At 49.0% G+C, this 24984-nt stretch overlaps 2 protein-coding genes across 6 annotated transcripts in view; one reads left to right on the top strand and one right to left on the bottom strand.

Moving 5' to 3' along the window:
* Positions 1-4046: 4046 nt before the first annotated feature.
* LOC116957769 (uncharacterized) lies at positions 4047-23670 on the top strand. 3 transcript variants are annotated; one of them, XM_076072462.1, is made up of 9 exons: positions 4048-6264; positions 12420-12501; positions 13955-14090; positions 15129-15182; positions 15918-17271; positions 17767-17939; positions 18775-19092; positions 19521-19569; positions 19949-23670. In XM_076072462.1, the coding sequence occupies exons 2-9, from the start codon at positions 12449-12451 to the stop codon at positions 19975-19977; spliced, it is 2166 nt and encodes a 721-aa protein (XP_075928577.1). In that variant the 5' UTR covers positions 4048-6264; positions 12420-12448; the 3' UTR covers positions 19978-23670. The 3 variants fall into 3 exon arrangements, with proteins under 3 accessions (XP_075928576.1, XP_032836007.2, XP_075928577.1); XM_076072461.1 differs by having other exon boundaries at positions 4047-6264; positions 19521-23670; XM_032980116.2 differs by lacking the exons at positions 19521-19569; positions 19949-23670 and having other exon boundaries at positions 4047-6264; positions 18864-19019.
* The window catches only part of LOC116957775 (septin-2A), a 28565-nt gene continuing 26114 nt past the window's right edge, over positions 22534-24984 (bottom strand). For all 3 annotated transcript variants that reach the window (XM_032980123.2, XM_076072463.1, XM_032980122.2), the window contains exon 12: positions 22534-24098. The gene's annotated coding sequence lies outside the window, so the exon portion shown is untranslated. The remainder of the gene's footprint in view (positions 24099-24984) is intronic.

Below are 24984 nucleotides of genomic sequence, written 5' to 3'. Positions count from 1 at the left end.
GAGTAAACGTTGTTGATGGTGTAGAGTAAACGTTGTTGATGGTGTAGAGTAAACGTTGTTGATGGTGTAGAGTAAACGTTGTTGATGGTGTAGAGTAAACGTTGATGGTGTAGAGTAAACGTTGTTGATGGTGAAGAGTAAACGTTGTTGATGGTGTAGAGTAAACGTTGATGGTGTAGAGTAAACGTTGTTGATGGTGTAGAGTAAACGTTGTTGATGGTGTAGAGTAAACGTTGTTGATGGTGAAGAGTAAACGTTGTTGATGGTGTAGAGTAAACGTTGTTGATGGTGAAGAGTAAACGTTGTTGATGGTGAAGAGTAAACGTTGATGGTGTAGAGTAAACGTTGTTGATGGTGTAGAGTAAACGTTGATGGTGTAGAGTAAACGTTGTTGATGGTGTAGAGTAAACGTTGTTGATGGTGTAGAGTAAACGTTGTTGATGGTGTAGAGTAAACGTTGTTGATGGTGTAGAGTAAACGTTGTTGATGGTGTAGAGTAAACGTTGTTGGTGGTGTAGAGTAAACGTTGTTGATGGTGTAGAGTAAACGTTGTTGATGGTGAAGAGTAAACGTTGTTGATGGTGTAGAGTAAACGTTGTTGATGGTGTAGAGTAAACGTTGTTGATGGTGTAGAGTAAACGTTGTTGATGGTGTAGAGTAAACGTTGTTGATGGTGTAGAGTAAACGTTGTTGATGGTGTAGAGTAAACGTTGATGGTGTAGAGTAAACGTTGTTGATGGTGTAGAGTAGAGGTTGATGGTGTAGAGTAAACGTTGTTGATGGTGAAGAGTAAACGTTGTTGATGGTGTAGAGTAAACGTTGTTGATGGTGTAGAGTAAACGTTGATGGTGTAGAGTAAACGTTGTTGATGGTGTAGAGTAAACGTTGTTGATGGTGTAGAGTAAACGTTGTTGATGGTGTAGAGTAAACGTTGTTGATGGTGTAGAGTAAACGTTGTTGATGGTGTAGAGTAAACGTTGTTGATGGTGTAGAGTAAACGTTGTTGATGGTGTAGAGTAAACGTTGTTGATGGTGAAGAGTAAACGTTGTTGATGGTGTAGAGTAAACGTTGTTGATGGTGTAGAGTAAACGTTGTTGATGGTGTAGAGTAAACGTTGTTGATGGTGTAGAGTAAACGTTGTTGATGGTGAAGAGTAAACGTTGTTGATGGTGTAGAGTAAACGTTGTTGATGGTGTAGAGTAAACGTTGTTGATGGTGTAGAGTAAACGTTGTTGATGGTGTAGAGTAAACGTTGTTGATGGTGTAGAGTAAACGTTGTTGATGGTGTAGAGTAGAGGTTGATGGTGTAGAGTAAACATTGTTGATGGTGTAGAGTAAACGTTGTTGATGGTGTAGAGTAAACGTTGTTGATGGTGTAGAGTAAACGTTGTTGATGGTGAAGAGTAAACGTTCATACCGCACTGCCTGCAGTCGAGTTAACTCTTCCCACCGTCGCACACACCCTGCTGTAAACTTCCGCGGGGACATTAACCCAAGCTATAACAAGAAATACACTATAACAAGAAATACACCACAACAAGAAATACACCACAACAAGAAATACACCATGACAAGAAATACACTATAACAAGAAATACACCACAACAAGAAATACACCATGACAAGAAATACACTATGACAAGAAATACACTATAACAAGAAATACACCATGACAAGAAATACACTATAACAAGAAATACACTACCACAAGAAATACACTATAACAAGAAATACACCATGACAAGAAATACACTATAACAAGAAATACACTACCACAAGAAATACACTATGACAAGAAATACACTATAACAAGAAATACACTATAACAAGAAATACACTACCACAAGAAATACACCATGACAAGAAATACACTATAACAAGAAATACACTATAACAATAAATACACTGACATTAAATACACTACCACAAGAAATACACTATAACAAGAAATACACTACCACAAGAAATACACTATGACAAGAAATACACTATAACAAGAAATACACTACCACAAGAAATACACTATGACAAGAAATACACTATGACAAGAAATACACTATAACAAGAAATACACTACCACAAGAAATACACTGACAATAAATACACTACCACAAGAAATACACTGACAAGAAATACACTATAACAAGAAATACACTACCACAAGAAATACACCATGACAAGAAATACACTATGACAAGAAATACACTATAACAAGAAATACACTATGACAAGAAATACACTTGTTGTTATTTTACCAGGTAAGGCCCACTGAGCTATGTAGTTCTTTTCCAGAAGCGACCTGGCGATCACAAATTATAAGCCGAACCAAAGTGGCTTATCGTGTAGAAATGCATAGCAGCCAAATACTCTAAACACACGTTGGTTCTAAATGTGAACACGTTGGTTCTAAATGTGCACACGTTGGTTCTAAATGTGAACACGTTGGTTCTAAATGTGCACACGTTAGTTCTAAATGTGAACACGTTAGTTCTAAATGTGCACACGTTTGTTCTAAATGTGCACACGTTGGTTCTAAATGTGAACACGTTAGTTCTGAATGTGCACACGTTGGTTCTAAATGTGCAAACGTTAGTTCTAAATGTGCACACGTTGGTTCTAAATGTGCACACGTTAGTTCTAAATGTGCACACGTTGGTTCTAAATGTGCACACGTTAGTTCTAAATGTGAACACGTTGGTTCTAAATGTGAACACGTTAGTTCTAAATGTGAACACGTTGGTTCTAAATGTGAACACGTTGGTTCTAAATGTGCACACGTTAGTTCTAAATGTGCACACGTTGGTTCTAAATGTGCACACGTTAGTTCTAAATGTGAACACGTTGGGTCTAAATGTGAACACGTTGGTTCTAAATGTGAACACGTTAGTTCTAAATGTGAACACGTTGGTTCTAAATGTGAACACGTTGGTTCTAAATGTGCACACGTTAGTTCTAAATGTGCACACGTTTGTTCTAAATGTGCACACGTTGGTTCTAAATGTGCACACGTTAGTTCTAAATGTGCACACGTTGGTTCTAAATGTGCACACGTTAGTTCTAAATGTGCACACGTTAGTTCTAAATGTGAACACGTTAGTTCTGAATGTGCACACGTTGGTTCTAAATGTGATCACGTTGGTTGTAAATGTGAACACGTTAGTTCTAAATGTGCACACGTTGGTTCTAAATGTGCACACGGTTCTAAATGTGAACACGTTAGTTCTAAATGTGCACACGTTGGTTCTAAATGTGCACACGGTTCTAAATGTGCACACGTTAGTTCTAAATGTGCACACGTTGGTTCTAAATGTGAACACGTTAGTTCTAAATGTGCACACGTTGGTTCTAAATGTGCACACGTTAGTTCTAAATGTGAACACGTAAGCTCTGAATGTGCACACGTTGGTTCTAAATGTGCACACGGTTCTAAATGTGCACACGTTAGTTCTAAATGTGCACACGTTGGTTCTAAATGTGCACACGTTAGTTCTAAATGTGCACACGTTGGTTCTAAATGTGCACACGTTCGTTCTAAATGTGAACACGTTGGTTCTAAATGTGCACACGTTGGTTCTAAATGTGAACACGTTGGTTCTAAATGTGAACACGTTAGTTCTAAATGTGAACACGTTGGTTCTAAATGTGAACACGTTAGTTCTAAATGTGCACACGTTGGTTCTAAATGTGCACACGTTAGTTCTAAATGTGCACACGTTAGTTCTAAATGTGAACACGTTAGTTCTGAATGTGCACACGTTGGTTCTAAATGTGAACACGTTAGTTCTAAATGTGCACACGTTGGTTCTAAATGTGAACACGTTAGTTATAAATGTGAACACGTTAGTTCTGAATGTGCACACGTTGGTTCTAAATGTGAACACGTTAGTTCTAAATGTGAACACGTTAGTTCTGAATGTGCACACGTTGGTTCTAAATGTGAACACGTTAGTTCTAAATGTGCACACGTTGGTTCTAAATGTGAACACGTTGGTTCTAAATGTGCACACGTTAGTTCTAAATGTGAACACGTTAGTTCTAAATGTGAACACGTTAGCTCTGAATGTGCACATGTTGGTTCTAAATGTGAAAACGTTAGTTCTAAATGTGAACACGTTGGTTCTAAATGTGAACACGTTGGTTCTAAATGTGCAGGGACCCGGAGACAAATCCATGGGGAAACATGCAAACTCCAAATATAGAGCAGGTGTCTGGATCGGTAAGGAACCCACGACCTGCATACCAGGCGAGGTAGTCAACATCTCACCACCGCAGTGCCCGAGTCAGACCTTAACTGTGAGGCTATCGCCAATCTCAATTGTTGCTGACGAAAGAGGTCAATTGGCCGAAACGTCGTCAACGTTTTTGTCTCGGTGACGACATTCAAGAAATAGAAACCCCGATGCAGGATTGCACAGGGCGGTCCATGTATGGACACCCTGGTAAAATAATCTAGAAAACTAATGAGAGATTTTAACATTTTACTTACAAGTCTACAAAGGTCTCCCACCAATCCGATAACAGTTCAACACAGCCCGTGGGATTTGCCCACAGCCATTCCAGGATGAGTAACCGAGGTCACGATTGATCCTTGCGGGTTTGCCGCGTGCTAAGACGAAGATCCCCTCCTATAGCCTCAATGGGGGCAACATCTTGCACGGCCGCATTTGTCTTCTTAGGGCTGACGATTCTCGATCACGACCACCAACACCAGTGACGATTAAATTATCGGAACCGGTCCTGGGGCTCCCCGTAGGTCGACTCAGCCTCAAATGAGTACCTGGCGCGGTGTGTAGTAAACATCGCCACTGGGGAGACAAAGGCGGCCGGGCGTGGTGCTGCTGGCCACCCACCCCCTCGTGTGCCGCCCCTTGCCAATGACAGGCGCTCGCTAACAGCACTTGCCCCAACAGTCTGCGCATGCTACACGGGGGATCTTTGCCTTGTGTGCGTCGCGGTGTGTTCCAGTTGTGCGAGTTGGCCGCATCACTTCGCATGATCCGCGTCGTCGTCATCGTCATCGTTGTTATCGTCATTGTCGTCGATGTTGTCGATGTTTCCCGGCACTGACGGCAGCGGCCTCTGCCACGGAATTCCCCGCGGGCTCTCGGCACCCGAGAGACACCGCCACTGCGTCCACCCACTTCTGTAACCTTGACTTGACAGAGTTGCAGTATCATCACCCCCTTTGTCAACGACGGCCGGGTGAAGGAGTTCGTGAACGCGACGGTGGCTCTGCGATGCCTCGCACAGACGATTTTATTGGATTCGATGTTCCGCACCTTTAACTTGTCAAGCCGCATTGACCAGCGCGGTGAAGTATAGTCAAGCGAGCCATGTGCTCTATACGGCGTGGGCGAGGGGGGCTTCATCCAGCAGTGGATTCACAAATGTCTGTAAATTATTCATCATAACCATTAGCCGCGGTCTTGAGAGAGCGCCTCTTAAGTTCGGTTTGCCTGCGATCTGTACCCACACACGCCCGCCCGGCCGCCTTTGTCTGCCCAGAGCCGTGTGTTTACAATGTACGCGAGGCAACTTGTTTTAAGGCCGAGTCGACCTTGGGGGTGGCCCGGGCTCGACTTATTTCCTGCTATGACGAGTCACGGAGCTTTTACGCGGAAGCTGCGAGCGACGCAGCCGTTAAAGTCGCAGCTGTGACAGAAGCTGGGACAGGAGCTCGCAGACTCCCCCTGGGACAGGAGCTGTGACAGGAGCTGTGACAGGAGCTCGCAGACTCTCGCTGTGACAGGAGCTGGTACAGGAGCTGGGACAGGAGCTCGCAGACTCTCGCTGGTACAGGAGCTGTGACAGGAGCTGGGACAGGAGCTCGCAGACTCCCCCTGGGACAGGAGCTGGGACAGGAGCTGGGACAGGAGCTGGGACAGGAGCTCGAAGACTCCCCCTGGGACAGGAGCTGGGACAGGAGCTGTGACAGGAGCTCGCAGACTCTCGCTGTGACAGGAGCTGGTACAGGAGCTGGGACAGGAGCTCGCAGACTCTCGCTGGTACAGGAGCTGTGACAGGAGCTGGGACAGGAGCTCGCAGACTCCCCCTGGGACAGGAGCTGGGACAGGAGCTCGCAGACTCTCGCTGGTATAGGAGCTAGGACAGGAGCTGGGACAGGAGCTGGCAGACTCCCCCTGGGACAGGAGCTGGGACAGGATCTAGGACAGGAGCTCGCAGACTCCCCCTGGGACAGGAGCTCGCAGACAGCGGCCTGACGGCCCCCAGGGGCCCCCACTCGCACGGGCTCGCATGTCCAGGTGAGCCAGAACGCTCGGGACGGGACGGTCAGCGTGTCTGTCTGTGTCTACCTGTGTCTATCTGTCTACCAGTGTCTACCAGTGTCGACCAGTGTCTACCTGTGTGTCTACCTGTGTGTCTACCAGTGTCTACCTGTGTCGACCAGTGTCTACCTGTGTCTACCTGTGTGTCTACCAGTGTCTACCAGTGTCTACCTGTGTCTGTCTGTTTCTACCTGTGTCTGTCTGTGTCTACCTGTGTCTACCAGTGTCGACCAGTGTCTACCTGTGTACCAGTGTCTACCTGTGTCTACGTGTGTCTACCAGTGTCTACCAGTGTCTACCTGTGTCTGTCTGTGTCTACCTGTGTCTGTGTCTACCAGTGTCGACCAGTGTCTACCTGTGTCTACCAGTGTCGACCAGTGTCTACCTGTGTGTACCAGTGTCTAGGTGTGTGTACCAGTGTCTACCTGTGTCTATCTATCTACCTGTGTGTACCAGTGTCTACCTGTGTCTATCTGTCTACCTGTGTCTAACAGTGTCGACCAGTGTCTACCTGTGTCTACCTGTGCGTACCAGTGTCTAGGTGTGTGTACCAGTGTCTACCTGTCTACCAGTGTCTACCTGTGTCTATCTGTCTACCTGTCTATCAGTGTCTACCTGTGTGTACCCATGTCTACCTGTGTCTATCTGTCTACCTCTGTCTACCTGTGTCTACCAGTGTCTACCTGTGTCTACCTGTGCGTACCAGTGTCTAGGTGTGTGTACCAGTGTCTACCTGTCTACCAGTGTCTACCTGTCTACCAGTGTCTACCTGTGTGTACCTGTGTCTACCTATGTGTCTACCTGTCTACAAGTGTCTACCTGTGTGTACCAGTGTCTACCTGTGTCTACCAGTGTCTACCTGTGTCTACCTGTGTCTACCAGTGTCGACCAGTGTCTACCTGTGTCTACCTGTGCATACCAGTGTCTAGGTGTGTGTACCAGTGTCTACCTGTCTACCAGTGTCTACCTGTGTCTATCTGTCTACCTGTCTATCAGTGTCTACCTGTGTGTACCAGTGTCTACCTGTGTCTATCTGTCTACCTCTGTCTACCTGTGTCTACCAGTGTCTACCTGTGTCTACCTGTGTGTACCAGTGTCTACCTGTCTACCAGTGTCTACCTGTCTACCAGTGTCTACCTGTGTGTACCTGTGTCTACCAGTGTCTACCTGTGTGTACCTGTGTCTACCTGTGTGTCTACCTGTCTACCAGTGTCTACCTGTCTACCTGTGTCTACCAGTGTCTACCTGTGTGTACCAGTGTCTACCTGTGTCTACCAGTGTCGACCAGTGTCTACCTGTGTGTTTACCTGTGTCTACCTGTGTGTCTACCAGTGTCTACCTGTGTCTACCTGTGCGTACCAGTGTCTAGGTGTGTGTACCAGTGTCTACCTGTGTAACAGTGTCTACCTGTGTCTACCAGTGTCTACCTGTCTACCTGTGTCTACCAGTGTCTATCTGTCTACCTGTGTCTACCAGTGTCTACCTGTGTGTACCAGTGTCTACCTGTGTCTACCAGTGTCGACCAGTGTCTACCTGTGTGTCTACCTGTGTCTACCTGTGTGTCTACCAGTGTCTACCTGTGTGTACCAGTGTCTAGGTGTATGTACCAGTGTCTACCTGTGTCTACCAGTGTCGACCAGTGTCTACCTGTGTGGCTACCTGTGTCTACCTGTGTCTACCTGTGTGTGTACCAGTGTCTAGGTGTGTGTACCAGTGTCTACCTGTCCGTACCAGTGTCTACCTGTGTCTACCTGTGTCGACCAGTGTTTACCTATGTGTCTACCTGTGTCTACCTGTGTGTCTACCTGTGTCTACCTGTGCGTACCAGTGTCTAGGTGTGTACCAGTGTCTACTTGTGTACCAGTGTCTACCTGTGTCTATCAGTGTCTACCTGTATGTACCTGTGTCTACCAGTGTCTACCTGTATGTACCTTTGCCTACCAGTGTCTACCTGTGGGTACCAGTGTCTAGGTGTGTACCAGTGTCTACCTGTGTACCAGTGTCTTGCTTTGTCTACCAGTGTCTACCTGTCTACCAGTGTCTACCTGTGTCTACCTGTGTGTACCTGTGTGTACCTGTGTCTACCAGTGTCTACCTGTATGTACCTGTCTACCTGTGTGTACCAGTGTCTAGGTTTGTGTACTAGTGTCTACCTGTCTACCTGTGTCTACCAGTGTCTACCTGTCTACCAGTGTCTACCAGTGTCTACCTGTGTCTCCCAGTGTCTACCTGTGTGTATACCTGTGTCTACCAGTGTCTACCAGTGTCTACCTGTGTGTCTACCAGTGTCTACCAGTATCTACCTGTGTGTACCTGTGTGTACCAGTGTCTACCAGTGTCTACCTGTGTCTACCAGTGTCTACCTGTGTCTACCAGTGTCTACCTGTGTACCAGTGTCTACCTGTGTGTACCAGTGTCTACCAGTGTCTACCTGTGTACCAGTGTCTACCTGTGTGTACCTGTGTCTACCAGTGTCTACCTGTGTACCAGTGTCTACCTGTGTGTACCAGTGTCTACCAGTGTCTACCTGTGTCTATCAGTGTCTACCAGTGTCTCCCTGTGTTCCAGTGTCTACCTGTGTGTACCTGTGTTTACCTGTGTCTACCAGTGTCTACCTGTGTGTACCAGTGTTTACCTGTGTCTACCAGTGTCTACCTGTGTACCAGTGTCTACCAGTGTCTACCTGTGTACCAGTATCTACCTGTGTGTACCTGTGTCTACCTGTGTGTGTACCTGTGTCTACCTGTGTGTCTACCTGTGTGTCTACCTGTGTGTGTACCTGTGTCTACCTGTGTGTCTACCTGTGTGTCTACCTTCTTCCTGTGTGTACCTGTCTACCTGTGTGTGTACCTGTGTCTATCTGTGTGTCTACCTGTGTGTCTACCTGTGTCTACCTGTGTGTACTTGTGTGTACCTGTGTCTACCTGTGTGTACCTGTGTCTACCTGTGTGTCTACCTGTCTTCCTGTGTGTACCTGTGTGTACCTGTGTCTACCTGTGTGTGTACCTGTGTCTACCTGTGTGTCTACCTGTGTGTGTACCTGTGTCTACCTGTGTGTCTACCTGTGTGTGTACCTGTGTCTACCTGTGTGTCTACCTGTGTCTACCTGTGTGTCTACCTGTGTGTACCTGTGTGTACCTGTGTCTACCTGTGTGTGTACCTGTGTCTACCTGTGTGTCTACCTGTCTTCCTGTGTGTACCTGTGTCTACCTGTGTCTACCTGTGTGTTTACCTGTCTTCCTGTGTGTACCTGTGTGTACCTGTGTATACCTGTGTGTACCTGTGTCTACCTGTGTCTACCTGTGTGTGTACCTGTGTCTACCTGTGTGTCTACCTGTCTTCTTGTGTGTACCTGTGTCTACCTGTGTGTGTACCTGTGTCTACCTGTGTGTGTACCTGTGTCTATCTGTGTGTACCTGTGTGTACATATGTGTCTACCTGTGTGTCTACCTGTCTTCCTGTGTGTACCTGTGTGTGTACCTGTGTCTACCTGTGTGTGTACCTGTGTCTACCTGTGTGTCTACCTGTGTGTCTACCTGTCTTCCTGTGTGTACCTGTGTCTGCCTGTGTGTGTACCTGTGTCTACCTGTGTGTGTACCTGTGTCTACCTGTGTGTCTACCTGTGTGTGTGGGTATCTGCCGCGGTGCTGGCCACCCACCCCTCTCGTGACGGCCTTCCCAGCTGCTGCTGCTCGCTAACACGGCACTTGCCCCCCTCAGTTTCAAAATTGAATACCGTACAGTATAAAGTAGATTATGGTCAATATAAATTGTGTTCGTTCACAATAAGTTACGAAGTGTTTATAGTATGACATGGTAAGTCACGAATGCTGGAAACGCATCCTTATCGTTCTGTTTGTTGTACGTCCATCGTGATACGAAGTTTCAATATTCCAATAAAGCTTCAGGAACGCCTCGACGAGATTGTCCTCACACGCGAAGCACCGCATGTCAAATCCTATAGCAGCACCAATGTTTTGGAAAGACCTTGTTTCCTCCCTTAACATCGGTTATCTTCCTTTAAAAAACGATCCTGAAGCCAAAAGGTGCTGGATACAGTCACATTTGCAAACGCTATTTTTAATTGTGATCATCACATGTGAAGGTAGTATCGATCGTTCAATGTGAATGTGCCATTGTATTGAGGGACTGCTGCGGTGTGCTGTTGTCTTGGTGTGGTCTACGACTGCTGTTGTTGTTTTTGCTGCCTTGCCCAATCTGGATCAATCGGACTCTATAATGTATTTATTTATATTTAGTGACTTCCTTAACATTTTCTCTATTTTGCCCTCCTATCGTTTTTTTGTAGTTTTCTGTTATAACTTGCTGACCCACCCATACTGGACAACTGTGAAAGGAGCTTCATAGCTCATCGGATTCCTCCTGTAGTCTAAATTAAGATTCTGATTCTTCTTATTCATTTTTTTATTTTTTTGTTAAATTCATAATGTAATCATAAAAAAACTATTGTCATGTTTGTCCGGGTGACAACGTCATTTGTGTGGCTGTGTCGGGTGCTGGAGGGCCACGGATTTACTTTGACACCCACACGATCTGTGGATGAGCCATCAAGCCGGGTGGCAGTGGTGGCTGTGCACGTGGTCTGTGATCCAGCACTGTGTGGAGGCAGCAGCAGCGAGGGTTCGTGGATCACTTCACGAATGTCGTGAAACTTCCTTCCTGTGGGCGTCGAGGACGAGCCGTACCCTGGCTCGCCAGAAGGAGGCGTTACAGGAAAGTGCGGCCCAATCTTCATCTTGCCCCCATTGAGCAAGACTCTACGGGTGCTCTGGTTTCCACACACATGTAAAGACGTGTTTGTTGAACTTCTTTGGCACCGTACGTTGACAACCTCGCGAATCGTAGGTTGATTGCCTGATAACGCATTAATATATAGATGACCGCGAAGCTTGGAGGTGGGGGGGGGATTTGGCGCCGGTTCCTCATCACCACGTGGCTGCTGCTGCCTCCCCGCTCATTTGTGGCTCCTCCACGTGGCACCTCTGAGTGGTCCTCTCTCTGAGAGCGACGAGCGGATGTTGAGCGCGGCGCAGTGTTACAAGCTGACGTCGTTGGTGTTGTATGGTATCGGCACTCTGGCAGATTTCATTGCCGAATGCACAAATATAAAAATTAAAACTGTCCAGTGTGCGGCTGTGGTCATACAGAACAGACCGCAGTGCAACGTGTAACGGCGCAATGCCCGATCCACAAAGACGAAGGAGACATGACAGCGATACATTCCGCTTCTCCTCATGCGGTTGTCTGGCTTGACCACCTGAATGTGAAAGAAGAAGAAGAAGCTCTCCCTACCCAGGCTCCAGGGAACCCGGATTGGTCTTTCTAAACAAGAGCCCAACCAGCGCCGAATCTACCCCAGCAGGGCCCCACATTTCCGAATAATTAATTAATTAAATTGTTTCCCCACAGGATTTCAGATGCATGCCCCTTCTACAGGAGGGCGCCATTTCTCACTCGATGTTATCCGCAATGCTGCTAATAGGCTGCCTTGGAGTTAAGGGGATTCTCGGCGTAAGGCGCTACCACTGGAGTACAAGGCACGCCTATCCTTAACAATCCTGTGTTATTGTAGCTCTGTATTCCGATCGTCCTACGGACAGGTTGATACGGATGATGCTATTGAGTATAGAATGAGGACACTCGTGCGACATGGATGTTTAACGTAGTAGTAGATGCGCTCCTGAAAAGTGCTGCATGAATTAAAAAACGCGTTGAGCGAAAACAATTTATCCATAAATAAAGTAGCGATGGAGTTGGGCGAGATACAAAGACAAAGATCCCCCGTATAGACTTAACAGACTGTAGGGGCAAGTGCTGTTAGCGAGCACCTATGAGGGCGACCCGAGTTGGTTTTCCCGCTCGCAGCCACCAGCACCAGGTGACGATTATGTGAACTGGTCCTGGGCCTCCCCGAGGTCGACTCAGCCTCAAATGAGTACCATGGTGCGGTGCGTAAACACACTCGCGAGACAGAGGGAGACAAAGGCGGCCGGGCGTGGTGCTGGCCATCCTCCCCCTCGTGTGCTACTCGCTAACACCACTTGTTCCGAAAATCTGTTAAGGCTATACAGGGGATCTTTGTCTTTGTTCTATCGTCTCTGTGTTTTCAGTGGCTGAGACGAGAATCGTGAGAAGGGCAATGGATGAGGCGAAGGAGGAGGGGGGTGAGGACGTACGGGAATGTTCAAACTGGTGAGTGCACGCAATGTGCACTCACCCTCACACCCCAAGCACTCACCCATACACGTAATGTGCACTCACCCTCACACCCCAAGCACTCACCCTCACACCCCAAATACTCACACCCCAAATACTCACCCTCAAACCCCAAATACTCACCCACACACGCAATGTGCACTCACCCTCACACCCCAAATACTCACCCACACACGTAATGTGCACTCACCCTCACACCCCAAGCACTCACCCACACACGTAACGTGCACTCACCCACACACCCCAAGCACTCACCCACACACGTAATGTGCACTCACCCACACACACCAAATACTCACTCACACACGTAATGTGCACTCACCCACACACGTGAACTCACCAAAGTGTGTGGGGTGGGGGAGGGGGCCACTCCACAGGTTGGGGTTAGGGGTGGAAACTAAAACTATAAAACTAATTTTTATTTTACCAGGTAAGGCCCACTGAGCTCTGTAGCTTCTTTCCAGAAGTGACCTGGCCACAAATGATCGCTCAATCAAGTTGCTTATCACATGGAAATGTATAGCAGCCAAAGACTCTAAAAGCGTGGTGATGTTGATTCTAAATGTGGAGGGAAAAACCGGAGGACCCGGAGAAAAATCCACGCGACCACGGGGAGAGAGAGAAACACGCAAACTCCAAATACACAGCAGCAGCAGGCGTCAGGTTTGGGATCGAACCGATGACCTCCTGTATACCAGGCGAGGCAGTTAACATCTCGCCACCTCCCCCTGTCCTCGGGATTGCGACCCAGAAAACCATCAAGTCATTGAGCGAGATGAGAAGCTCTGGCTGTGTGTGCCCGCTTCAGTGGGGAGCGGTAGTGCAACGGTTAATACGCCGCACTACGAACCTGGCGACTCGCTCACGGCTAACGCCAGTGACGGTTATCTGAATGGGTCCTGGGCCTCCCCTAGGTCGACTCGGCCTCAATTGAGTTCCATGGTGCGGTGTGTAGTAAACATCGCCACTCGGGAGAGAAAAGCGGCCGGGCGCGGTGCTGGCCACTTACCCCCTCGTGCGCCGTGCCTGTCTTTATAGGTGCTCACCAACAGCACTTGTTCCGTCTGTTAATGCTTTATGGGGGATCTTTCTCTTTGTGTTCCCGCGTCAACTGTGCCAACTGTGCCAACTGTGACACAGGAGGGGGGCACAGCTGGTGCATATGCCGGTTATCTCGGTCAACCCATGACACCTGGGTCTGTCCCGTTACGACCTGCCAGTATGTATCGCACCGTACGTAGCCAACCGTGCTCATCGGAAGTGCTGGGGAAAAACAACAAGTGGGGAAGGACAGCAGCTCGCCCTTCGACATTTTACGCGGCCTCAAAGTCCACCTAGCCTGGCACGAGCGCCGTGGTGACGTCACCGCCACTGAGTGGCTGACGGCCGTTGTTGTTGTCGTGTTCCCCGCGTGTTGTCGCCCCCACAGCCGGCACTCGATCGCCGCGGCGAACCTGGTGCTGCACGAGGCGCACTGCGCTCGTCGCCTTGCGCTGTGCGAGCGCTGCGGGGATGCCGTGCCGCGCGGGCAGCTGCAGGAGCACGTGGAGAGCGAGCACTCGGAGGTGAGGCGGCATGCGGCATAGCACGCGAGATAGTACAGGAGAATACAAGACAGCGTGAGACAGCGCGATATAACACGAGGCAGCACGAGGGCAGCATCTGCAAGGCAACACCCACATGAGTTGCCACTTAATGTTGAAAAACCGCATAGTAATAACCCCCCCCCCTCTCCCCGCATCGCGAGAATACCCCCCCCCCTCCCCGCCGGGAGCTGTTACCCACGTGCATGCCAGTGCTTCGTACACATCTCGTGCGGCGGCACAGGGACAGCTGCCACTGGGGGCCCCCTAGGCTAGACCATGCCTTCTGCCGCGGGACAATGGGAACGTTTAAGATGACATGAGAATGATGTAAGGCGCTTTGAGATTACAGGACATTTAAATGCCTGCTACAATTTTCATAGATACGACAAACTCGACCACGATTGAGTCGTGACACAGCCAACACGGTGGCGTGTAGTGTACTATATCGACACGGCTCGATTATTGCAACTTGCTACTCTACGGAACGTCTGGCAAAATAATCACCAAGCTGCAGCGTGTACAAGATTCTCTGGCACGTGTCGTGACTTGTAAAGCAAGATCTGACCATGTCCATTCAGTGCTCGCCAAGCTGCATTGGCTTCCAATTCCGAACGAATATGGTATAAGGTCGCAAATGAACCAAACTACCTTGCTAATATTGTTAAGGAGCATAAACCATCATGCGAACTCCGGTCATCCTCGCAGCAGCTTTTGGCTGTCTGTCGAACAAAGACGGTCACCGCATCGCGTGCTTTCAGATGGAACACGTGTGCGTACATCGAAAACGTGATGGCAGTCAGCGTTAATGGCTTAGCGCGTCGCGTGAGATGTTTAAATATCATTGGGCGCGTGCAGCGTGGCAAGAGTAAATTTGTACATTAGTAAATGTACGGAAAGGCGGAGCGTGGTCAGGATTCGCGAGGCCTGGAGTTTTGGAAACTGCTTCATGGAACCACAGCGACACGAGGAGGCATCCAGGTGTAAACAAATCTCTCTCCATGTTTCCTCTACACCCAGGTAACGTGCCCTTGTGGTGTGGTCCTGGAGAAATGCCAACTTGAAGATCATCAGGTGAGAGATCATCATTGTAATAATAATTAAGATGGATAGATTTAATTGATTTCAGTAGGAAGGGCCAAACTTGCTGTTAGGTTATGGTTCATGGGACTTTACAGGTGTAGTGACGCACTTCGCAGACACTAAAATGGGAGACACTAAAGCCTTCACAGGCACAGGGAACACTATGCTTCGGTCAGGACAGCAACAGGCTGCCTGACCCACAACGCTGTAGACAATGACGAAGACGGAGACGATGACGAAGACTTGTGTCGCTCCACGGGTTCCCCTCCAACAACAGCCCTGAGTCCTCTCCGGGGCCCCCCTTTTATCCACCCAGCGCAGCCTCGCTCCCCCTTGGCAACGCCCCCCCTTCTAGAACCTCCTAGAAGGTTCCTGGGCTTCTCCCCGTACCCATATCACTACGCAGGTACGGACATCGGCCATGATACAAACCACGAGTCTCCTTTATCCTTATTTACGGAGGGCCTTCCATGACAAGGTTCAAGGGCCCTTCGCACAATGTATATTTGCATGTTGAACATCTTTCGTACACGTGTTTCACGTGGGTGTACACATGTTCCGTGTACATGCACGTGTTCCACGTGTTCCACGTGCATGTACACGTATTCCGCGTGTGCATGTACGCGTGTACCACGTGCGCGTGTACACGTGTTCCCTGTGTGCGTACACGTGTGTGCATGTACACGCGTTCCACACGCGCGTGTACGCGTGCCTCTGAGCGCACAGGGCGATACTTGCGACCTGCGCCTGTGCGAGTGCCGCTACTGCGAGCTGGCGCTTCCGCAACGTGAGCTCCCCGAGCACGAGCACTTCTGCGGCGCCCGCACCGAGCCGTGCCCGGCCTGCGGGGCCTTCGTCCAGCACCGCGACAAGAAGGCCCACGTGCTCAGCTGCCCGCGAGCGCACGCTCGCCTGCAGCAGGGGCAGCAGGGGCAGCAGGGGCAGCAGGGGCAGCAGGAGCAGCAGAGTCGGCTGCAGGAACAGCAGGAGCAGCAGAAGCACCAGCAGTGTCTGCAGGAGCAGCAGAAGCAGCAGGAGCAGCAGAAGCAACAGGAGCAGCAGAATCGACTGCAGAAGCAGCAGGAGCACCAGCAGTGGCTGCAGGAGCAGCAGAAGCAACAGGAGCAGCAGAATCGACTGCAGAAGCAGCAGGAGCAGCAGAAGCAACAGGAGCAGCAGAACAGACTGCAGAAGCAACTGGAGCAGCAGCAGAAGCACGAGCAGCAGCAGAAGCACGAGCAGTGGCTGCAGGAGCAGCAGAAGCAGCAGGAGCAGCAGAAGCAACAGGAGCAGCAGGAGCAGCAGAATCGACTGCAGAAGCAGCAGGAGCAGCAGGAGCAGCAGAAGCACCAGCAGTGGCTGCAGGAGCAGCAGAAGCAGCAGGAGCAGCAGAAGCAACAGGAGCAGCAGGAGCAGCAGAAGCAACAGGAGCAGCAGAATCGACTGCAGAAGCAGCAGGAGCAGCAGAAGCAACAGGAGCAGCAGAATCGACTGCAGAAGCAATTGGAGCTGCAAGGGCAGCAGGATCGACTGCAGAAGCAACTGGAGCAGCAGAAGCAACAGGAGAAGCAGAATCGACTACAGAAGCAGCAGAAGCACCAGCAGTGGCTGCAGAAGCAACTGGAGCAAACACCAAACAAAGAGGGGCACCAACAGGAACAATGGAAGCATCACCAAGGGCTGCGGCAAGGGCACCCGCATCAGGAGCTATGGCATCTACCGCAGGGACAGCAGCAGCACTGTGGGCTCTGTACAAAGAGAGAGGATGAAAGGGGTCCCAGTCGGAGAGCAGGCGCAGGGAGCCAACGAGAGACGCGGCAGCAGCTTGGAGTGCAGAAATCCCATTGGAGAGACGAGACGAAGAGAGCGAGAGAGGCAGAGGAGAGAGCCAGAGAGCAAGAGGAGGGGGAGGGGCAGTGGGAGTTGGCAATGGAGAGGCAAAAGGAGACGCGAACAAGGATTCACATGGAGCGACGGTGGGAGTCCAAAAGGCTGGGAGGAACCCCGGAACGCGTGGGGGGGCCCAGCTCGGGCACGAGACGAGCCAAGCCAGCCAGGAACCTGGTGTCCTACAGCAGCGGTGAGGGCGGCCCTGCCATGCGCGTTGTGAACCTGTGCGCTTGCTTTGTTTACTTCCCTGTTTACAGCGTGTACCTTGGAATCACGTGGCCATGTTAGATCGTGTAATAAATGTGTCGTTAAAACCCACCACCACCCGACACAGCCAACTAGTAAGGGTTGTCACGTAGAACGTGCCAATTCGTCACTAGTACAGCACACCAGTGTGTTGGAGAGCCAAGCCACAACATTTACCATCCGTACTTTGTAATTACTGAAGGGTTTTTTTGTCCGGCACTCAGTAGCTACTATTGGGTAACTATTCACATGCCTATTTAAAAACTGGTCGTAAGAATTTTTTTTTAAATAAAATTCTCATCAGGTCCCGTGTTGTTAAATCTCCAATCTGTCTCTCTGGCTTCTCTGTTTATGTGCGGTGAAAATGAGCCATTGCCCAAAATCTCACCGATGACGTTGCCACTGCCTGATCTTGACCGTGCCACCGCCTTGCCAACAGACGACAACGGCCACGCGGGGGTCCTCGGAGACCCCGAACCCTCGCTCCCGACCCCTGCCACGCCGTCGTACCGGGCCCCGGTGACGCCCGGGGCGGACGATTGGGACCGCACGTCCCTGCCGTGCGAGTTCTGCGGGCTGGACTTCCCGGCTGACGAGCTCATCCTGCACCAGGTGAGAGACCAGCGCCGGGTGCGACCCCTCGTGTGGAGCAACCGAGAGAGAGGGCCCACCTCTCGTCGGGCCCCTCCACGCGAACGTCTCCACGGCTGTGCTGCGCGGCGCTCGGACGTGCAGCTGTAACGCCACCGTGTCGCGTGCTCTCACGACTGGTGCCACCATTCATAATCGTGTTTTGGTGAACTCCCAGGCTACCCCCCACCCCCGTGGTAAACTGACGGACTGCCACTCCCCCCATTTCCCGAGTAAAGCCCATTGAGCTCAGAAGATCTTTTTTGTGTTTTGGTGGACAAGTACAGAGCAGATCTATGGACAGTAACCTTGTCAATGAGAACAGCCCTCAGTGAAAACATCTTCTCACATCCAAGGACATTCACCCACCCATGGCAAAGAGGAGCTCACAGTGATGCGTCCTCTATGGGGCATCCACTGCAAATCTTAATACAGCAGAGTAAACCGGGTGCCTCACGATGGCGAGATGTTATCGCCCTCGCCTGCTATGCAGGTCATGGGTTCGATCCTGACCCTGACGCCTGCTGTATATTTAGAGTTTGCATTTTTTCCCCACGGTCACGTGGATTTTTATCCGGGTCCTCCACATTTACAATCGACGTACATTCAGAGTTTGGCTGCTGCTATAAATTCCCACACGTGATGATGATATCAGTCACTTCACGCAGTCGGCCTTACCTGGTAAATAAAACAGTTTAATAGTTTAGTCGAATAGACATCTGTGAAAAATAGCTTTATAGCTAATCGGATTTCATCAGTCTAAATATTCTGTTTGGTTTGTTCAAACTTAACTCTGCGGTTGTCATCCCTCATGTAGAGCGGCTGTAACGTGGAGCTGGCGCACGCGTCTGTGGACTACCACTACACAATCCCCACAATCCCCACAACCCCCACCACCACCACCAGGATCCAGCACCAGCCCGATGACCGCCGGGGTCACCGCGAGCCCTCCAGGAACGCCTTCTCCCCTCGCGATCCTGGGAACCCGGCTCAACGCGATCCCTTCGCGATCTCGGATCGCCTGAACCCACATTTGGATGCGAGTTACTGCGAGCCCTCGCGAGGCCCGGTTCACCGTCTGCCGTGCGAGATCTGCACGGAGCTCGTGGAGGCCGAGCGGCTGCCGGAGCACCAGGTGCGGGGCACGTGCTCGCTCGTGCCGAGCCAACGGTCTCGAACGCCGCTCCGGGAATTTTGTCCCCCGGCCACATCTACCTCCCGTCGTTGTGTCCTCGTGATACTGTGGCGGCGGTGGTGGTGTGTGTGGTGTTTGTACGGTGGTGTGTGTGCGGTGGGGAGTGTGCGATGGTGTGTAGAGTGGTTTTTGTGTGGTGGTGTGTGCGGTGGTGTGTGTTGTTCAACTCCGTACCCTATATCATATTTGTGTTAAGAGCGCGTGAACCACTACGCCACCGCTCCCCACATTCGCATAGACACATGCATACACACATGCATACACACATGCATACACACACGTACAGATATATACATATATTGATATGACTATCGAATACTTATTTACTTAACATGTTATTGTGTGCGTTTGTGTTGTAATGTGAATAGCATGAATGTCTGGTGCAGCAACTCAGAGCCATGAGAAGTTTTTCTTCTGGTGAGATAAACCACATCATGTTCCACCAGATCATACCACACCGCACCATAATACACCAGATCATACACCATATGACATCATATTACACTACACACAAACCATGACTTCATTCTGTTTATAACCGTATGTCACCATCTCCCCCCCATATCCCCCTCTCCTCCCCATCTCACCCCCCCCCCCATATCCCCCCATCTCACCCTCTCCCCCCATCTCACCCCTCTCCTTCCAATCTTCCCCCCTGTCCCCATCTCGCCCCTCTCCTGCCCAGCTTACTCTTTCTCCATCTCACCCTCTCCTCTGCTTCCTGCATCACCTCCTGCACCACCTCCTGAAGCTCTACGTTTGCTGACCATCTCATTGTGTCCTCCGCACCCCTCAGACCCGGGATCGTGGACCCTGGACTCGTGATGACGATTTTTCAACTTGGATTCATGGATGCGTTTGCTTCACGTGCTGTAGTTTACTGTATGTTTAGCTTTTGTAATTATGGTAACCCATGTCAAATTTGTTTAACCAGGTGAGAACTCTAGATACCCAGGGAGTCTCATTTGCAAGAGTGGCCTGGGGAGATTGGTCAACCATAGGGGCCCCAATGAGTGCTGCTATGTAGAATCCCAATTGAGTAACTTGCAGCGTCATTTTCGAATTCGACAAATTGAGACCGTGTCCTGGTCCTTTGCGTTCTCCATCCTGGATACACAAACTTGAACGAACTGATGGGATCTGAGTTCAGGGAACCAACCGGACATCTGTGATGGGTAACTTTGTGGGGCAAGGTTTGGTGGATCGCGTCGTGTTTGTGTCGCTGGGCCGCCGCGATGTGACCAGCAGGTACCAGTCCATGTGGGAGTCCAAGTGTCAGTCCAGGTGGCAGTCCAGCCAGTGTCACTGAACCGATCCGTGCATAAATCGAGATGCTGTATGTCGAAACGACTTCAGAGTTTTGCGAGTCTTGAACCAATCCAGTTGAAATTATGCACTCTCAGAAGGTCATTTGGCTGATGGGATGTGTAAAAAACAACTTAGATTTAAAAAAAAATATTCTATGTAGACGGACTTGGGAAGGAGGCACTTGATGTGTCTGCTGAGTTTGTGCAATTAAAATTGGCGGTAGTCTCTGACTCGGGGGTTTTCTCCGGCTACTCCAGTCGAAATGTCGTATGTACTGTATGTACTGTGTGTACTGTGTGCACTATATGTACTGTGTGTACTCTGTGTACTATGTGTACTATATGTACTATATGTACTGTGTGCGCTATATGCACTGTGTACTATATGTACTGTGTGTACTGTGTACTATATGTACTGTGTGTACTGTGTGCACTATATGTACTGTGTGTACTATATGTACTGTGTGTACTATATGTACTGTGTACTATATGTACTGTGTGTACTATATGTACTGTGTGTACTATATGTACTGTGTGTACTATGTGCACTATATGTACTATGTGTAATATATGTACTGTGTACTATATGTACTGTGTGTACTGTGTACTATATGTACTGTGTGTACTATATGTACTGTGTGCACTATGTACTGTGTATACTGTATGTACTATATGTACTGTGCGTACTGTGTACTGGTGTACTATGTATACTATATGTACTGTGTGCACTATATGTACTGTGTGCACTATATGTACTATGTATACTATATGTACTGTGTGTACTATATGTACTGTGTGCACTATATGTACTGTGTGCACTATATGTACTGTGTATACTATATGTACTGTGTACTATATGTACTGTCTGTACTGGTGTACTATGTATACTATATGTACTATGTGCACTATATGTACTGTGTGCACTATATGTACTATGTATACTATATGTACTGTGTACTCTGTGCGCTACTCGGCAGGCAGCTGTCTCCTCGTGCGGTGCATTGTGGGCTGGGTGACGCGACGCGGTTTCTCTTTGTGTGCTCCTTTTTTCGGAACTCGACTACGAGAGCGAGGAAAACTCGGACTTGAGATATTGCAGTGCTCATGAAGAACGTGTTGAGTTGTGTATTGTGGCAGTACAACACGTGACCTATGTCACCAACCCCCGTGTGGCCGTGCCACCACCCCGCTCGCTATCGACTGCGTACAGCAGCGCGTCAGCACGTGTCGCGCTGCGTACAGCGGCACGTCAACACGTGCTGCTGTACAATGTCTCTGGGATTTAACGGTGATCAACGATGCGGAGGACGTCCTGGCAAACGTGTTTGCTAATGCAATAAAAATATATACCTCGCTGTTTTTGTAAACTTTCTTTAACCGACAGCGATGCAGTCTACAGTATGTCGAACTTCTTTCGCACCCTATGTAGCCAACCGTGCTAATCGGAGGTGTGGGGGAAGGATAGGAACACTTGGCGAGTTCTGTCAGATAAATACCAACAGACATTTGCCTCACAAAACGCATCACTTAAATTATATGTATACAGTATATGTACATAATATTAAATGTTTAGTCGTGTAGTTTAATATCTATCAGTTGTCACGACCGCCGAGGAATCTCTGACAAAGAGGCGCCACAATGCCAAGATGTTGACTACCTCGCCTGGTATACAGGAGGTCGTGGGCTCGATCTCCACACCGATGCCTGCTGCTGCTGCTTGTCTATTTGGAGTTAGCGTGTCTCCCCCTCTCCCTGTAGTCGTGGATTTCTCTCCGGGTCCTCCGGTTTTTCGCTCCACATTTAGAATCATGTCCTCTATGTATTGACGGACACGTTAACCACAAAGGGGGGTTCACATCAGTGACACCCCTCCTGGGAAACCTGGGGGGGGGGGACCCACAGAAATTGAGGCAGAGATTCAAGAAACCGATCGGGAACCCCAAGAAACTGCGTCAGAAGTGGTTGTCTCTCGGCTTGCCTCCAGCCTGGTGAATCCAAATTCGTCTCCGCTCTTCTTCCGACACGGGGTTCCATTTCCATGAACGTACCCTGCATGTATACAAAAGGCAAAAAGTCCTTGAAAGACAGCTTTTATTTCACGTTTAAAACATGGACCTAAACACGCGACGCTCGCGCTGTGCCAATGCATCAAGAAAATTATCGACCGCTCCCCCCCGCTAAGATGTGGGGAGAGAATCTGAGGCTCTGCCTCCCACTTCCATCCCACAGATTGCCTTGTTCGATCACCGAGCAGATTTAAATCCAACCACAGCCTTCCTTGGCTTGCAGCGCAGGGTGAATGGGTTCGGGTTTAGGGATTAAGCAACCGAGTTCGGGTTCGAAGTTATGGGTTAGGGCGGGGGTCGGCAGCCTGCGGCTCTCTGGAGCTGGATGCGGCTCTTTCAGGAACTCCTTCGTGATCGTTATTATTGATCGACGTCTCGTATTCACTGCGTGCATTGCGGCTCTTGAAATATTGAGGTTTATTGAATTCGAAAAAATGGTTCTTGTTATTTTGGTTGCCGATTCCTGGGTTCGGGTAAAGGGATAGGGGGTTAGGGTATAGTTTAGGATTTAGTGATAAGGGTGAGAAGTTCAGGTTGGGGTTTAGGATTATTTCCAGTAAATGAACAGGGTTTAACAATGAGGGTTACAAGTTAGAAGTTAGGGCTTAGGGGGTAGGGTTTCAGGTTTAGTGTTTGGGTTAGGGTCACTAAAACTTGAGACTGCTCTTCTTTCCCTGCATCTACCGGGGGGACAGTCGCCTCTGGCCTCAGAACTCCCTCCCCTGCTGGTCCCACTCAACGGCCACGGCTGCAGCTTTTCCGCGTCTATGGTCACGTGCAGCCACAACGCTTTAGGAAGAGTTTTGTTATTGGCACCTTTCTGCTTCTATCGTAACTTCTAACTTAAAAATATCAAAATTAATCTACAACCTTTAATGAGCATTTATGTTAAAACGCAACGATTTTTTTGGCGTGGGGGGGGTTCTCGAGAACTCCTTTTGCATAATCTTGAGAAAGGGGACGGTAGCATGCAAGGGGTGTCCTACTCCCAGAGGAGATGTACGATGCGAGGAAGCCTCGTGTGAGACTCGTTGGGCGAGGCTGGGCTCCAGCGAGAGAAGGCAAAACACCAAGGCACATTTTAGTAGACACCGCGTGTGCTCTTTGAGGATAAGATAGCATTGTTTGTTTTTCTAAAAAAAAGACTCCCGCAAAAAAAGAAATATTTTCGTGCATACACAGACACGCTCACTGAGCTCGCGACGAACATACACACACACCCCGCGATTCCGGTTGGCAAGGTGGTGAGCTGCTGGGAGAGGTACTGCATTGGTAGTCTGCAAGCTGTATTGATTCGTAAACTCAGGCGGTACAAATATTGACTCTTCGTTTTCGCGGAGTGAAAAAACCACAACCGAATAAATATTGCTCATTTGATATCGGCAGTGACATTGCAATGAAGCGTCCATGTTCTCTGCAAGTTGTTGTTGGCGGTGGTGTAGAGGTATGGTGCAGGGTAGACAGCGGTGTCGGTGGGGGTGCAGGAGAGGTGATGGAGGGGAGGGAGGGAGAAGGAGGCTGTGAGGAAGCTCAAGCTGCCGATGGAGGTGGTGGGGGGGTGGTCCTCCCCAGCCTGCATGCACACACACGGCACGCAAAACATTGCAGTACGTTGTATTGCAATGTACCTCACTAAATTGCATTGTACAGTACATACATTATATTACTTTGTACAGTCCTAAACTGTATTGCATTGTATTAAATTTTACAGTATTTTATTACATTTTAGTGTTGTATTACATTTTAGTGTTGTATTACATTCATCCACAAACACTCGGGCTGTTCCCATGCTGCAGTGAAACTACAACGTAGGATGAATGGTAATACTATCGTTGGTTATTGCAAAATATTATATCATGACTAAAGTAGCTAATTTTATTTTTCAGAAATATATTTTAAATAAAAGTTGCAATTAAATATATATTTTACGTTAAATTAGTGTTTTACAAATCGGGTTTTCTGTGCACAAGTTACGGCACGGCAGTTAAGACACCACCATCATGGTCGTCATTGACTCCGTTTAGTTGCTTGTTGTGTAAACGGACGCGATGCGCGCCGAGTGTAACCAGCACCCCGCCACGCTGGGGCAGGGTGGCAAGGTGGTGCCCGCACACGCCTTATGTGGAGAGCGAGCTTCAGTTGAAGGACGTTTATGTGATCGTTATGCCCATTGGGCGGGTGCGAGCAAAGCACAGTTGTGGTAAATAAAAATGCGAAGGCAAATTACCAAGTCACGGGAGGGCTGATATCGTGAAACATTATGTTGCAGAATGCATCATAATAAACAAAGATCAAATAATTCAAAGTAAACTAACGGTCGACCTTCAATTTTTGAACTGTGCCTCCGAAGTTGTCGATAGAACATTGCATCTGATTCGCGAAAACACCCTGCGTTAGAAATTATGTTTTATTATTAATATTTACACCTGGTTGGACTACCCAGGTTGCGGAATAATAAC

This window comes from Petromyzon marinus, chromosome 38, assembly GCF_048934315.1.
Source record: "Petromyzon marinus isolate PM22_M1 ecotype Great Lakes invasive population chromosome 38, UKy_Petmar_22M1.pri1.0, whole genome shotgun sequence".
NCBI lineage: Eukaryota > Metazoa > Chordata > Hyperoartia > Petromyzontiformes > Petromyzontidae > Petromyzon > Petromyzon marinus.
This window is presented reverse-complemented; position numbering and strand designations above follow the sequence as displayed.

What these genes read in the sequence shown, in the direction of transcription:
- LOC116957769 (XM_076072461.1), top strand. Translation starts at nt 12,449, where the DNA reads ATGGATGAGGCGAAGGAGGAGGGGGGTGAGGACGTACGGGAATGTTCA. An exon ending in GCCAACTTGAAGATCATCAG is followed by an intron (nt 15,183 to 15,917) that starts GTGAGAGATCAT and finishes CTGAGCGCACAG; the next exon opens with GGCGATACTTGCGACCTGCG. An exon ending in ACGAGCTCATCCTGCACCAG is followed by an intron (nt 17,940 to 18,774) that starts GTGAGAGACCAG and finishes TCCCTCATGTAG; the next exon opens with AGCGGCTGTAACGTGGAGCT.